The sequence below is a fragment of the Anopheles merus genome, chromosome 2R, assembly GCF_017562075.2.
Source record: "Anopheles merus strain MAF chromosome 2R, AmerM5.1, whole genome shotgun sequence".
In the NCBI taxonomy this organism is placed as follows: domain Eukaryota; kingdom Metazoa; phylum Arthropoda; class Insecta; order Diptera; family Culicidae; genus Anopheles; species Anopheles merus.
In genome coordinates this window covers 7,470,867-7,485,909 of record NC_054082.1, presented here as the reverse complement: position 1 = coordinate 7,485,909, position 15,043 = coordinate 7,470,867, and the positions used below count along the sequence as shown (strand labels likewise).

The 15,043-nt window shown below is 50.1% G+C and overlaps 2 protein-coding genes across 2 annotated transcripts in view; both read right to left on the bottom strand.

Moving 5' to 3' along the window:
• The window catches only part of LOC121588825 (dynein heavy chain 10, axonemal), a 39,145-nt gene extending 32,663 nt beyond the window's left edge, over positions 1-6,482 (bottom strand). Inside the window, exons 1-9 of the mRNA XM_041907220.1 lie at positions 6,077-6,482; positions 5,578-5,658; positions 2,497-2,535; positions 2,133-2,206; positions 1,848-1,971; positions 931-1,775; positions 740-851; positions 536-663; positions 19-209 (exon numbers count right to left, since the gene is read on the bottom strand). Coding sequence (XP_041763154.1) covers positions 19-209; positions 536-663; positions 740-851; positions 931-1,775; positions 1,848-1,971; positions 2,133-2,206; positions 2,497-2,535; positions 5,578-5,658; positions 6,077-6,299 — 1,817 coding nt within the window. The 5' untranslated portion in view covers positions 6,300-6,482. The remainder of the gene's footprint in view (positions 1-18; positions 210-535; positions 664-739; positions 852-930; positions 1,776-1,847; positions 1,972-2,132; positions 2,207-2,496; positions 2,536-5,577; positions 5,659-6,076) is intronic.
• Positions 6,483-7,963: 1,481 nt separating this feature from the next.
• LOC121590207 lies at positions 7,964-14,682 on the bottom strand. The gene is made up of 4 exons (XM_041909669.1): positions 13,413-14,682; positions 11,979-12,107; positions 9,434-9,556; positions 7,964-9,286 (listed from the first exon to the last, which is right to left on the bottom strand). Exons 1-4 carry the CDS (start codon positions 13,600-13,602, stop codon positions 9,183-9,185), a joined length of 546 nt encoding a protein of 181 aa, XP_041765603.1. The 5' UTR covers positions 13,603-14,682; the 3' UTR covers positions 7,964-9,182.
• Between the last annotated feature and the right edge of the window lie 361 nt (positions 14,683-15,043).

Genomic DNA, 15,043 nt, shown 5'->3' with positions numbered 1-15,043 from the left:
AAAGGAGCGACAACTTACTTGAAAATGGTATCCACATTAATTAATATTTTAACTTTCTCCGCAAACACGTACGATATCTTCCCGATCAGGCTGAGCATGTTCTCGTCCCGGCTGTAATAGTTTGACATCGTCCAGATGTGTCTCAGTATGATCGTTATGTTCGGTATAATGGATAGGATGAATTTGAAGTCATCACCGGTTTTGATTTTCTGCCAAGCGGGGCCGTGGGAGAAAAGCGAAAGGGGCATTCGTTAAAACGGCACTCCGGCACAGAAAGGCAGCAAATAATGTGATTATCGTCGGGTGTTGGAATAAAAAGGGCACGGGTGATGTGTGTTTTTTTAATGGTTTTGCAACATTCGCCAGCCCGGCCGAGAGTGTCAGTCTCTGGAGCGTGATTGGACCCGGTTTGCCGTTGATGTTTTCGCACTCCCCATGCCAGGGCAGGACATGGGTTTCAACTTAACCCCGGGACGGGCGAGATAATGTTGTAATAGAAATGTAATAACAACGGGAATCCCCCCCGCCAGCTTACCTCAAGATAGCTTTGAAGCATGGCCAGGTGCTCGACGTTTTCCCGGGCCAGGCACAGCGCCTCCTTTAGCTTGCGGAACCGGTCCGGCCACGCCTTCATGATGTGGCTCTGATTGTCCTTCAGGGCGTCTAAAAGTAAGCAGTGGGCAGTTTTAGCGTCCCGTACCCATAAGTTACAGTAGTGACCAATCGGGTGACCCCGTACCGAAAACCTGAATCACAAACGGTGCCTTCAGCTGCTCGATGATGGAATTGTACTGCAATTCCCGCTCGACCCATAGATTATACTCGGCCATCGGTGTGCAGTCGGTCGGTTCCTGTGAGACAAACGTGAGGCAGAGGACATTATTCTGCACTGCACCCAAGGCCCGGCAGTTGTCAATCCGGCTTTTGTACCTTCTCGTTGGACTCGCGCAACACCTTCCCGATGTAGATGGACCACCCTTCGACGATCTCCTCCAGCTGCAGCGTGGTCAGCTCCTCGATGCTCGTCCTCCCGATGTCGACCTTGATTTTAAACTTATCCTCGTCCACGGTGATGTTCTCCTGGTGTGGCGCATTGTACTGCGTGGGCAGCCCGAACGCACACTCCACGTGATCGATCGTCCACTGGAGCGTGTCGATAAACTTCTCCAGGTTCGCCTCCAGGTTCTGCTTCATGGGGCTTTCCTCCGGGGCGCTCGTTTCGGCCGACGGCTTCGCCGGCTGCTGTTTGGCGGTCAGCCGCGCCTCGCCCTTCAGCTTCGACTCCTCCAGCAGCGCGTTCCACCGCTCGGTGGATGTTTGCGGGAGCGGCAGCGCCCGCGCATCACTATCGCCGGTCGTCGACTCGGACGCCTTCGTTTGCGTCAGGTTCGACTCGCTGCTCGGCGTGTCGGCCAGCGACTGGCGGCTGCTGTTTTCCAGCGCCGACTCTTCGCGCAAGGCCGCGCTCGGGGACAGCTGCTTCGCCTGCATCGCCTTCATGCGAAAGTCGGACGGGCGGGTGTAGTCGATCAGGCCGACGCTGGTCCTGCTGGCGGAGCGATCACCCCCGGCCGCTTCGTCCTGCTCCTCCACACTGACGCTCTTTTCCGGCTTGGGGCGCTTCGTGTTCGGCTCGTGAAACTGGAACTCCACGCCGGGCCGGTAGATGCGCTCCAGCATTTCCTTCGCGTTGTGTATCAGGTTGCCCCTAATGCAGCCGACGATCACTTTACGCGGCATCTCCGCCACGCAGTCCTCGAGGTTTTGGAATGTGCCTGGGGGATTGGATTTGGGTGTTTATGCTACAAAACGCTAAGGCCAGCCAGCCTGGCTACCTTCATACGTACCGATGGGTGTGCAGAGTCGCCGAACCATGTACACGTACCGGACGTTTGGATCAATCTTCTCCTCCGGGATGATGCCGAAGCAAATGTGCACGATTGGCGTTTTGATCGATGTCGGCACAATTTTCTAGTGCGAGCAAACAACAACGACATCACTTTTCCATTAGCGTACAATGTAGCATAAACAACGGCGTGCAGTAGTAGGGGAGGAAGGCGGTCTGTTTGTTCGCGCTGCTCATTTTGAACAACGTCATCACAGCTCAAGCGGCGGCGTTTCGCCGAACTTACCGTAACTTCCACCAGCTCATTATCGTTGCTAGCCCCAAGGAATCCGGCGTCTCCAGTAATCTCATGGTCAGCGTCTAATTAGAAAAGTTGTTGCCGCATCGAGGGCAAGCGATGCATCGAGCGGGGGGGGGGGGAGAGGATAAGGAAGGATTTTTTAATTAGAACGAAGCTGACGATGGGTGACGGTACCCTCCCCTCGCCCGGCGTGCGAATCAACCAGCCGGACTAATTGCTATCAGTGGATGTTTTGCAAAACGCGCCGCTGTGCATTATTGCACATTGTAGTGTGCTTTATGCACGGCCTCTCGATGGCGCCAGGGTGCAACTTTGCCATTCATAGGGTGGCCGCCTTCACAATACGTACCTCCTTTCTTTCCTTTCTTGGGTTTGCCTTTTTTCTTGCCTGCGGGAGGGAGTGGGAAAGTTGTTATTAGAAATCCTTCACTGCAGGAAACATAAATTAAACGCCGAAGACACTTGTTTAAAACCAAATAACAACATCCGCGCACACACGGAAATTAAAACACACATTCACTCTACTAGCTGTTGTGCTTGTGTTTGGCTAAAACTTAATTAAGTGCTAACTATGTGCAGCAATTAATAGCGACATGATTTCCATGCCGTGCGTATGCACTTACTGCCATCATCTCCGTCGTCGGCAGGACCTGTGGGAGTCGGCGGGAGAAATATGTAGTAAGCAAATTGAAGGATGTTATACTAACGGAAGGTAAATATTGTCTAGGGGAGCTTCGCTACTGACGCTGCAAACAAGAGCATGATGTAAAATGTTATAATTAAGAAAGCGCGTCACAGCCAGCTTCCAGTGAGCGTCGTTGAAAATATCAACACCGATAGTGGCAACAGCAGCAGTTACCGTCTCTGCTGGAGCTACTCTCGAAAAAGAGCAATTTTACCAGCGGAACAACCAGCGCCACCACTCATTGATGCCGTCTCGATGTTGCCGAGCAATCTGGGGGGGGGGGAGGTGGGTTGGACACACTTCAGGCACATGGTGGTACATTTTTGCAATACCCCATAGCGACACAATAATGCTATTAATATTGGCCGCCGCTCCCTTGCTGCTGCATCCTTTGCTCGATTGCGTGCCTGAAGACGGCCCGGGACAATAGCAAAACACGTAAAATGGGGACACGGCGTCGTGAGCCGCCTCCAGCGGGCAACGTGATGTACCCACAATGTTTGCGCCCGACGCCATGCCATGCGACATGCTTGCCCCTAAAAGTGACCGACGCTTCTTCACTGTGTGCGTGTGGGAGGCGGGGAACGAGAAGGCAGAAAGGTTGTAGTTTACAACCCACACACACATACACACACTCCGCCCCATGTCGGTGATGAGCGGGTGTGGGTGTTCGAACGATCGAAAGAAAAACATAAATAAATCAAATTAACCTTTCCCGAACGTGCTGCCTGCAGGATATGAAAGGCAGCCAGGCTCACATCCGTATTCATTTCCTTCGCAGTGCAGAGAGTTGATCCTCGGGCGCACTGAGGACGTCTGTGTGTGAGTGTTTGTGTGTGGGTGCATGTGTGTGGGTGTGTGTTATTGTGCCTATTCATCACGTCCTTTGCTGGGCGGACAGTACATTTAGAAGGTTGTTTGTTGTTGAGCAGGAAAAACAAAACACGGTTTATCGAAGCCAATTGTCTGAATTGTGACTGTTTTGTGTATAACCGTAAACTAGCTTCTGGCCTTTTCACACCTCTGCGGATTATTTATATCATTTCAATAAAGTGTAGGATCAAGAAGCAAGTATAATGTCAAGTGTCATGCTATGGATCGAAACGGAGTTATGAAATGATTATAGAAAGCAGTAAAAATGTGGAATAAACGAACCGAAAACTCGCTTTCTTCATAAAGAATGCTGTTAGTAAGTAGTGATTTCAATTACACAACCAGACCTGTTCAGACGTCAGTCACCATTCGAGTTGATGCCTCTTTTGAACATTAATTAAAAAGGAAATCTCAATCTCAATTCCCCTCATTTCTTCAGAGACGAATCGCTCACCGAGCTGTACTTGCCACAGTGCTACATAATGGTCTTCCCACCTTGAAGGCACACAACTGTCTGCAAAAATGCAGATAAGATGCATAATCTGTACCGCTTGCTAGAAGTAAGACACGGTAAATGCATCTGGTGAACGTCCATTGCCACACTACCGTTGCTTCTTAACCCTTTTGTTGGTGGAGGAAAAGCAAGCAAGGTATATAAGGAACAATCGCTCGTCGCACAAAATGGAGGAAATCATGCATTCATAACGTACTCCAAAAGTCATTTTTCGCACGAAGGGATCTGCCGGAAAATTTATGCGATGAAACAATGGTGGCAGCAGCGTTCGGGCAAAACCAAAGCCTGAATGCACCGGTGAAAGGGAAAGGTAAAGCTGATTTCAGCCTCTCGAGCAGGAAGTTGGCGTAGTGGCGACACGAAACATTAACAAAAAAACACACACACACACACCAAGAAAAAAGGATTTGAAAGTTTGAGGGTTCACGAGGAAAAGAAACTTTTCGTGGAAGGTGTCGCGGCCAGAACTGGGTTCGGTCAGAGTGAAAGGTACGAAAAAAAAACTCCTCCAAAAGTGGCGAAAGCCAACCTCAAAAACGATCAGGAAGGTGTGTGCAAGCAGTGCTCCTGGCAGGAAAGGACGCAAAAGGTGATTCGTGAAAGTTTTTCTTCACCCTTTGCACCCTAGCCATCGATTAGCAGGGCCGTTTCAAACCTTTGCAGACCTCACACAGTATGAAGTGTCGTTCGCTGTGTATATGTATGTGTGAGTCCTCTAAAAACTACTTCCCGAAGATAGCTTGCTCTCGCACCTTTCTTTTTTGTGGCGCAAAAAGGGTTCGTGGCTTGTGTGCTTTTGCTGAGTCCACTCGAACGTGGGAAGGAAGCGGCGGTGCCGGCGGCAGCAAGGCAGCAATCGAATGACATCGGTAATTTACGGCCTGACTAGATGAAAGTGTCATAATTTCACCGGTCTGCCGAGACTTGTACAGTTGAAGGGCCGCAGCCGAACGGTGAGCCGGGGCGACGGCCGAAACGAATAAATCCATTTGAGAATATAAACGAGGTACGGTGCTGATGGAGCAGGATGCATTAGTGGGTGTGTGAGTGTGTGAAGTTGCAGTCGGAAGTAGACAGTAGTACCAGAGATATTATGGGGAGTATTTCTGTCTTTCTCTCTCTCTTTCGCTGACTTGAGGCCTGAAAAGGGCGACGAGCCCTGGCTATTACTCATATGGGTTGTATGCGAGCAAACTGCACCCAAGATGGACGGAGGAGGAGCGGAGCTGGTGAAGCACATTGATAAGAGAGATTGTTACAACGACGCGTCCCCCACGCCACGACCGCTCCGCTTCGTCGAACAGGTGGCGCCGCGCGCCCGAGTCCTTCCCGAATGGACGCAACGAAAAATTACCCACCTTTAACCTTTTTGCCTTTCTTCTCCTTTTGCGTCTGTTCCGGTTGGTCCGAGCCGGTGGGTTGGGCTGCTCCGGCCGTAACTACGTAACCCTCGGCCCAACAAACGGTGCAAGGGGTTGGATGTTTAATCATAGCCCGAACAAAAGTCGAGTTGGTCCGATCCGAGCAGGCGGGCGTTTTTGATGATTGCCATGTTTTACATGCATATAATATTTGTAGGGATCGCCCGCCCATCATTCATGCGTTTCGAACGAGCTCCCACCGGGTTGGTGCGGGGTGGGAAGGGAAGGGTCCGGATGGCCGCAGTGCAGTGCAAGATTTACGATTGACCCACGTTTTCGGGTGGTGTTTTTTTCCAAAGTCCAAAAAATGCGTTCACGTTTTGGGGAGCGTGTGGTGTGGTTAGGAAACAGAGAAAGAGAAGAAAGAAGGGTGAGACGGTTAGGAGCACGAAGAATGTGACAGGGGTCCTGGGGGTCCCCTTTGCCAATACCGTACCTGGCTCGAATGCGGTCACCTTCTCCTCGATAAGCCGCTCGTAAAACGTGCGGTACGCGAACAGGATGCGCTTGTGGTCGTCCCGCTGGTCGGTGACGGCATCGTCCAGGAAGGCGACCAGCTCGTCGTACAGCTCGTTCAGCACCGTGTCGATGTAGCGCGGCTCAAACACGCCCAATATCTTGCACAGCCGGTCCCGTATCCAGATGGCCCGGAAATCCATCCCGTCGCGCGACAATCACACACAATCACTCGGAAAAAAACGTACGAAACACGGCTTTAAAATGGCTTCCTTCTCGCTACAGGTTACAAAGAGGATTGTTTCGTCCGTTCGGCGACAACAGTTGCAAAAATGGAATCGCATACACACACCGCACCACAGCACTACTCGATTGGAAGTGAAGAAAATCACCCCGTTTCCACGCCCAGAGCCCAGACGCTTTCGGCGTTCGAATAAAACAATCCAAGCGTCCATAGCAACCGTCGCGTCCTAGCCCAGCGCCATGGTGATCCTGTTCCTTTGCAACATGACACACAGTGTGCGTGCGTTGCTTGGTTGCTGCTTTCTGCGAAACTCAGCATGGAGTGTATCCGTTGGGCAAACAAAAAACAACTATTGTCAAGTGGTTCATACGTTAATTAAAAAACTGCAACTGCGACGCTGCGGCTCCTTACCTGCTTACCCGCACGGAATGTAAATTGATGCAACGCGGAAATCAAATTACTTCCACCCTGGCGCCATTTCCGGCCACACAAACACACACACACATACTTAGCTCGGTGCAAGGGCCGGCGGGGCCCACACGTACACGAAATCGTAAATAAAATTTGGCATCAATTAACATTTATTGGAATTATGTTTTCACCTTAATCGTGATGCGAAGGTCCCGTCACGTGTCGTTTGCCCGGGCGGTCCACACTCTGCCGTTGCCGTATGAGTTGGATAAATAAAAACACATTTTTATCCCGAAACGGTCGGGAACTTCAGGGAAGCACTTCTCCCTCGTGCAGGCGAAATGCGAACAATTTCCCGGGACCACGAACACAGAAACAATGCAGAACCGGGTGCACACGCACGGGTGAAAAGGTAAATGAAATGAGTTTTCGCATCCTTCCGCTGCTGCCCGCGCCCGGTAGGTTACCGTGGCCAACGAGCGAATGCGAACGCCGGGCCGGCAATGAGCATGCGATGGTAATTGATTTTGGGGGTTTTAAGTGAATTTATAAATAAAATTAATTATTGAAATTTATATTATTCCAATATTGTGCGCTAATTTGTGTCGTTTCTGGCACCACGGTTGCCCTTTTTTTTTGGTGTGTGTGTGTGTGTTGCCTTTCTCAACGACGACAAAGCAATGCAGCGGGCGTGCAGGGAGCTACGGCGCACCCGTGGACCAGCCTCGCCCTTGGTCGGTTCGCCCGTCAATCAGGGTATCGGTTTCACACGTGGCGTATGACACCAGATAGCAGCTGGTACTGTATAAATTAGCAATCATTAGCCCACACGGTAGGGTGCGGGGCAGGGGTAGAAGGTGGGAGCGGTGCGCCAAATGCGAGCTTGCATCGGTGTTTCGAAATCATTAACTGATGTGATATTATTATTACACATATCAATGATATTTGCCGTTCAAATGCTTTTGTCAAAATAGTGCGCCGCTGTGTGCGCGTGTCGGGTGAAGTGAAGGAAGCCAAAGCCAACACCAAAGCACGTCCTGGGTGTGCTAACGGTTTCATAATTTATCGATATCCATATCGGGATTGAACCGCCCATCGGACGGCCTGCAATTATGTTTATGTTTGCAAAATATTGATACGCATTATTGATACAAAATAAATTGAAACGCAAAAAAAAAAACAAACGGGCAAAGGATAATTTTCTATATTTATTTGTTTATTTTCGTTCTATATTTTATACATTTTTCAACTACAAAGCACAAACACACACGCGTAGCAAACATTCGATAAGGAGCCTGTTCACAGTTTAACGATCATATGCTGCATGGAAAACAATATTTACCGAACGGAAACAATCAACTCTTGGTCCGATTTGCACAACTAACTCGGCAGGCAGGCCAAATGCTCCAGGACCCACACAAAACACCCAAACCTCCCCTTTTCCTTCCACGGCATATGTGGGGGTGAGAGCGGCTGCTTCAGCTGCTGGCGGTGTCGAATTTTTCTTCCCGCAAAAATGCAAAGAAAGTACGTCGGGACACGTTCACCCAACATTTGTTCTGCCGAACGGCACAAACAGCAAACACATTCACCACCAACGGGGTACCCACCATCCCAATTTCGACATTTATTTGTAAGCAAAGGAATATTTATTCTTCGCTATGTGCTCGTGGCACGACTTCCTGCAGTGCCGCCGATTCGTTTCCCACTTCCGTTCGGGGTTCGGTTGAAGTGCGGCTGTATCCTGTCCCACTCCTCGGGAACGTGCTTCCGATCCGGGTGCCGGGAGTCCAAGCAAGGACTCGACTCCAGCAGCCCAGGAACAAAGCCCAGCCGCTTCGGGGTTTTATTGGATTCTGGCATCGGCAAAGGGGGGGAGGGGAGCGAGTGAAATGAGAATGCACTTCACGAATAAACTAATCTTATTTCGATTTTACATCGACAGCTGATGCCTTCATTTTCTCTGGCGCTGCCGACTTGGCCCGGGACGACTCGCTTTCGCAGACAACGTACGGCGCTTCGGCGTAGAGTGTGGGTTGAGCGAAAGGGACAATGCAGATTTATCGGAAGCTGAAAAGCACTTGCTTTGCTGTGTGTATTTTTCTCTCTCTCTCTATTCGTGCATTTCTTTCCAGTACATTCAGCCAAGAGGCTGGTAAGTGGAATGAACGCTTTTCAGTATCTTCGGGCGGGTAACCACGGTGTCCTGGAAGGCTTATTGAAAGATGCCGATGCCACTTGGAAGCTACCCTTTGTGTGCCGGGCCCAGGGCCCAGGTGCATGGCAGAAGTGCATCGGAAGAATATTTAACGGCCAATAAGAGACTCCGTCTGTTATCCGGTTGCATCGGTGTGCTTTCTTTTCTTCTTGCAGGGGGAGGCGGGGGAGAAGGCTTTAATTAAATCTTACAATAAATGCATCCATTCTCTTCTCACAATAGTGCCCTGGTGCGTGGTGCGCTCCACCACGTCAGCACGAGCACGAGTGCCAGCAGTTGAGTAGGGTTGATTTTTGAAGATGTCCTCGCAGATGATGCTAAGAAATAATGGCAGAAATAAAAAAAAGGTAAGTGCTTACAGTTACAGGAGGAAGCCGTTTCTTCATGGGCAATGGAGAGTGTTGTCGCAGGGCGAGCGAGATGGATCTACCGGGTAACACGTAATAGTGCGGGTGATAAATTACCTTGACATGACCAGTTATCATCGGCGAGGAAACCGTACTCACGCTTGCACGTACAGATCATTTGTCCCTTGCAGTACGCGTTCGTGATGCAGTGGCTGTCGTACAAACATCGACGTCCAACGGCTGGGGATGGAGCATGGGAGAGTGGATGTAGCAGAGACCGAGCGGGAAAAAGTAAGATTCGTATTATTATTGATTACAACGAAGCACAATGCTAGAGGTGAAATGCGTTGATACTCGCTACTAGAGGAACTTGAGGCACTATTTATGGTTCAATCTCCAGCACGAGAAAGAATCTGCACTCCCTGTGCATTAAATGCACTCTTTATCGGATGTGCGAAGCAGCAGCAAGATTGAGATCCAATTTCCAAATATTTGCCAACCGTACTGGTGGGGTTTTGTGGGTCAGACAAACAACCTTTCGGTACAAAGAGATGGTGCGCGAGGTACTCTTGCTCTTGGTCGGATGGAAAGCAGATGGGGTGCCCCGCAAAGATCGCAAACAAATGCGAAGACACTTTTGCATACGTTGCACAAAGCTGTAAGACGCAGTTTTGATGCGGCAGCCGTGTAGCACTCTAGTGCACTTTCGAACCGTTTCGCTCGGCCAAAACGAACAAGAACCTCTGAGCTGGCAACCAATCAAAGAGCCAATCATCTGGAACGCAACACCGATCATGAGTGTATGGGTGTGAGTGTGTGTGTGTGAGTGTGTGTGAGACTGTTTTCTTCTTCTCTGCTAAAAGGATAAAACAGAAGCAGAACAAAGTGGAGTGGTGCCAGCAAATTCGATTATGTTCGCCTATTTCCTCCGGTTCGTTTTGAATCTAATGCCCATCGTACTATCGCTCTCTCTATCTCTCTCTTTCTCTCTCTCTCTCTCTCTCTGCCTGTCTCTCTCTCCCTCACTCCATCTTTGCACAAAACGAAAGTGCAACAAAACGGGAACCGGTGTGCCTTTCTTCCGAAGCACTAAACCTTAAGACACTAAGCCTCTAAGTGAATGTCTGAGTCTGAGCAGGACGGAAAACCGGGGTGGGAAAAACGCACCGAACAAAGCTCGGTGGCGGTGCACCGACCGATTAGTCGGCATTGTTTTTCGGCGCCGGTAAAGAGCAAGCGAGCTTTGGTGTGCTTGTTTGTGGAGCTATTTTTGTGCCGGTTGTTATTTTGGAGCCGATGTTGAGACGTTCCTCCCCTTCCCGATCTGCCGGAAGAGCGGATTACCTTCTGCTGGGAAAGGATTCCCCCCCGGATGCTCGGATGCTTTGCTGCGTGTAGCAAGCGTGTACTCAAATTTGCACAGAATTATTGACGTCGCGCACGAACCGTGCAGGAAGCAATCTTCTCCAGCAGATAAGCCGTAACAAGCGCCAAGGCAAAGACTTGCCGAGTTCCGTGTTCGAATTTCGTTCGATAGTGTGTGGCACGGCACTGGCAGCTAAAAGAAAAAAAGTAGCACAAAACAAGCAAAGAAACTGGCAGAGCAGCAAACATTCGATGAAGCGAGTCGATGACGGCACAAGACAATGCACCTGTAGTGAATGTAGCCGACGACGAGTGACAAAAGCACCATTAGACACTGCCATCGACACAAACAAATAGCGCAATTTAAATACACTTGCAAGCGTCGAAGCACTCCGGTTTTGGGTGAAGCTCTGCTACTTGTCGGAGTCGGATCGAAGGAGCTCCGTTTTGCAACAAATCGCACTACTTGCAACGGTGTTGGAAGGGGATTTCAGTTTATTGCTTCACTTTTAAAAGCATCAAGAAGCCTCAACCTGCCGGATGTGGGACGCTGTACACCACCCAAACCGTTCTCTCTCTCTCTGCTGCATTCTAAAATCATTCCTCAAAACGATAAACAAATGTAGCCGGAACTGTATGCGATGAATATTAAGCTCCGCCTGCCTCTGGGTGATGGTGAAATTTATTGCAATGTACGCTGCCACGGTCTCGCCAGAGCCCGAACGTCCACCCCCTCCGTTCCACTCCAATCGATAGGGTCTTGGCTGGTGAGTTTCTAAAACCCGAAACGAAACGATCGACATCGATGGGACATGCCTAAGTGAAGGAAGGAAATTGACACATTCGTAGACCGGTTGGACATTGCAAAACGGACGACCAGGTTCTGGGTCGTACAAACTGCAGTACGTTATGGACAGGCTCGCTCGCTCTCTCTCGCTTTCTCTCTACGCACTTTGTGGTACTGTTGTAGCTCTGTGTCATGTGGCAAGGAGGGGCAGAAGTGTAGTGTGCCTTCGGGTGCGTGTTATTAAGATACAATGGTCTCAATCATGCATCTCTATCCCTGCCAGCTTTTGTGGGCCATGGGGGGAGTGTGTGTGGCGAGTGCTAGACGACTCTATGTCCATTTCGGAAATGGCCCGTTTGCGTGCTCGTTTGAACATGCCGTGTGTGTGTGTGTGTGTGCGTGTGTGTAAAGTGTGAAAACGAAAATTCACTTATTTCGGTACTACTTCTTGGGCTACAACAGGCAGCTGGGAAATCCTAACTCCACCGCTTACTGGTATGCCTTACTCACCCCCGAGACAGGCCCGATTCGTCTCGTCCGGCCGGTATCCTTCGGCACAGTCGCACGTCTGCTTGCGGGTGTCACACACATGGGCGTACTGTCGGCAGTCCTGTGCCGCTCGGCAGTAGTCGTTCAGCTCTGCGAAGGGTTTCGGCGGGCAGCCAACCGGTCAATCGGAACAATCGTGAAGCACCGTGGATGGGGTGAGAGAAGAAAGCGTAAAGTGAGCAGCACACAGCACACAGTGTGTCGTAAAGGATGTGATTTGGCGTTTCCGTTCGTTCGCTCTTTCGTATCGTCTCGTGAGCAGCGCACTCAAATGCTCGGTAAAATTTGACTTCACACAGAGAAGGGATGTTGTTTTGTGCTGTTCTTTTTTTTCTGTGAGGTAGGAAGGGTGGTACGTATTCTTTTGTGCAGTTTTATTTTTTCGAAAGGATTAGAGGGAAAGCCAATCGATCGGGTAGAATCGGTGCACTGTACGTCGTTTAGGGGGATTTAATCGAATGAATTAATTATCGCACGGTGAGAAGGGAAGGTGGAAGAAAAACCGATTTGTGACGAGCTAGTGGATTCGTTTAATATTCAAGCGCTTACCAAAGGTAGTAATAGAACAAGTCGCTGGAAAGCAATTAAGATAATGAGGACAAGATTTTTTGAAGAGCGCAAAAAGTGTTTTGAATAATAAAGATTTAAATCAACTCATCGTGGAGTGCATAAAGAATAAAATAAATCTATGGTTTTTCGCACATACAAACATCGAACGGAAACTTTTGCTCCACAAACCGAACAGAGTGCGCTCTGAACTAATACTTCCATCATAAAACACCCTTAAAAACGTGAATTCACAATTTAAAGCAAACAATTGAAAACTTTAAACATAAACAAAGGGCATTGAAAATTGCGACAAAAAAACACAATGCTGCACCGCATATCACAACACCTATGCATGCATCGTATGGGCGGTCCAGTGTGTGACTGCGGACAAAACATGTGACCACTGTCACCGACATTATAAACAGTTTCCTCCGTACCATAAATGCACTCGCGTTGTTTTGCTTCTCCTCTTTATAACCGCCGCTTTTTCCAGTGTGAGGATCGCCACTCTAATGAACAACCACCACCACCACCACCACGATCTCCAGCTTTCCCTTTTCCCCGCGCCAGGTATTAAACGGTCCTCACGTACGGTACAGTGTCCTAGCCGGGATGTACGTGCAGGCATGTGCCATTCGGCATTCGGGCAAGAGTCGAGTCCGAGCTTAACGTAAAACCTTCCTTCATAAATCCAAAAAAAAAGCACATAACACACACACGATGAGCCGTTGAATCGGGGAAAAAGGGGGAATAAGGATCACGTCCCGGTGTGCGTTTGCATCCTGCTACTTCCTTCCTCGGCCGCCACCATCGACAACTTTAAGCAGATCTCGCTGAGCTACTAACCTCCGGGTAGGGTCGGTTCCGTGTACCGGCTGCTACGGTTTGTCGGCAGCAGCGTCCCGACCGGCGGCTGCTGCAGGAGTGGCGCTGCCACCGGCCCATCCGCCACCGCCGGAGGTGCCACCAGTGCGCCAATGCAGCTTTGCAACAGAACCACAAAATGCACGCAGCATACTAAATCACCAAAGATCATTGCCAGAATTTTAAGCAACCTTTTGGGCGGAAGGGAAACGCGCTCGGATTCCCGTCCGAGCCGGTGTAACGGCAAACGGTGGCCAAGCAAAAGGTGTCTAACAGACACACAAAGGCGCACGGAGCACAGCTCACTCTCTCTCTCTCTCTCTCTCTCTATCTCAGGGTCTTCCGCGTCGCACTTGGAAACGATGCACCGAGTTGTTGATGTTGTAATTACACACTATCTTAACGCGTCCACTCTGTCGATGGGGAAGCTTTTCCAGATTGCAGCCAGCAAAAAAAAAAGAAAATGGAAAAAGACGAACAACTCTCACGTGTTGGTGCACGCTGGATTGGACTTTTCCCTTCCGTCCGCGTCCCAAAAACAGCGACGTGGTAGAAGTTTGTGGTTTGATTTTCCTAACGTGTGAAAGCCGCGAAAACGTTCGATATGAAAAATCCAGCTGCTCCCGGAATAGTTGTAAACGTGCACTCACACAAATACACACACACACACACACACTGGCTGACTTCCTTTTTTTTGGCTTTAGAATCACGAACAGTGGACGACAGTGGTTGGTGGACGAAGTTGTTCACACCACGCCGCCTCGTGCTGGGGCTGTGTGCTCGGTTTCTGCATCCGCGGCACGTAGCCAGGGCAGCTAGGGCACCGCCGAATGACACCGTCGGCGGACGGAGCTGGCGACTAATTAGTAGCAGCGTTCGGTGTTTGTCGGTGTGTTTTATTACGTTAAAGTTAGCTGCGCTGAGCTTTTCCGGGATAATTCCGCGACGGAGCTCCCAAACACGACCGCGAACCGCGTGGATTGGATGTCACTGCGCGGGATCGTTTCGGCACACCACCGCAGAGCGCAAATTAATTATCCTTGCTCCCGGAATGCCGACGACTGGAGACGGGATGAAGACGTTCACACCAGCACTAGGGCCCACACCCAAAGGCGGGTGGTATAAGTTTTCCCATAAAAATGGTCGCTGCTGCCCGAACGCTTCTGTGCACGCCTCACCGTGGTGCGTATCGAAGTGACAGTCGGGGGCTCTGGTAGCAATTTTAAGGCCACACACCGCCTTCGAATGGCGCGCGCTACCGATCGGTAGCGTACACATACACGGCCATGCCACACGCACTCACTTGGAGGTTTTCCACGGCAAAGAACCGAAAAATACTTTCGGGCTTCGACCGGGTCCGGATGATCCGCGCCTATCCTAACTGAGCCTATTGAACGCAACGGCTTCGGTGCGGTACGGTGCGCTTTTCCACGTACCGGGAAAATTCCTAACCCAAATCCCTTCCCCCTCATGTGTGTGTGTGTGTGTGTGTGTGTGTGTGTGTGTGTGTGTGTGGGCGTGTGAGTTGAACGGTGCTCTAAATTCTTCCCAAAAGGCGTGGAAACGATTACTGACGCTCTGAGGCGTGTAAGACACGAACTTTCCCACACGAC

Bases quoted from the DNA above. Each gene is read 5' to 3' on its own strand.
- LOC121590207 (XM_041909669.1), bottom strand. From the start codon at position 13,602: ATGATCTTTGGTGATTTAGTATGCTGCGTGCATTTTGTGGTTCTGTTG. The intron at 12,108-13,412 runs GTTAGTAGCTCA...AACCCTTCGCAG, and splicing joins GGAACCGACCCTACCCGGAG to AGCTGAACGACTACTGCCGA. The intron at 9,557-11,978 runs GTGAGTAAGGCA...CTCCATCCCCAG, and splicing joins GAATCGGGCCTGTCTCGGGG to CCGTTGGACGTCGATGTTTG.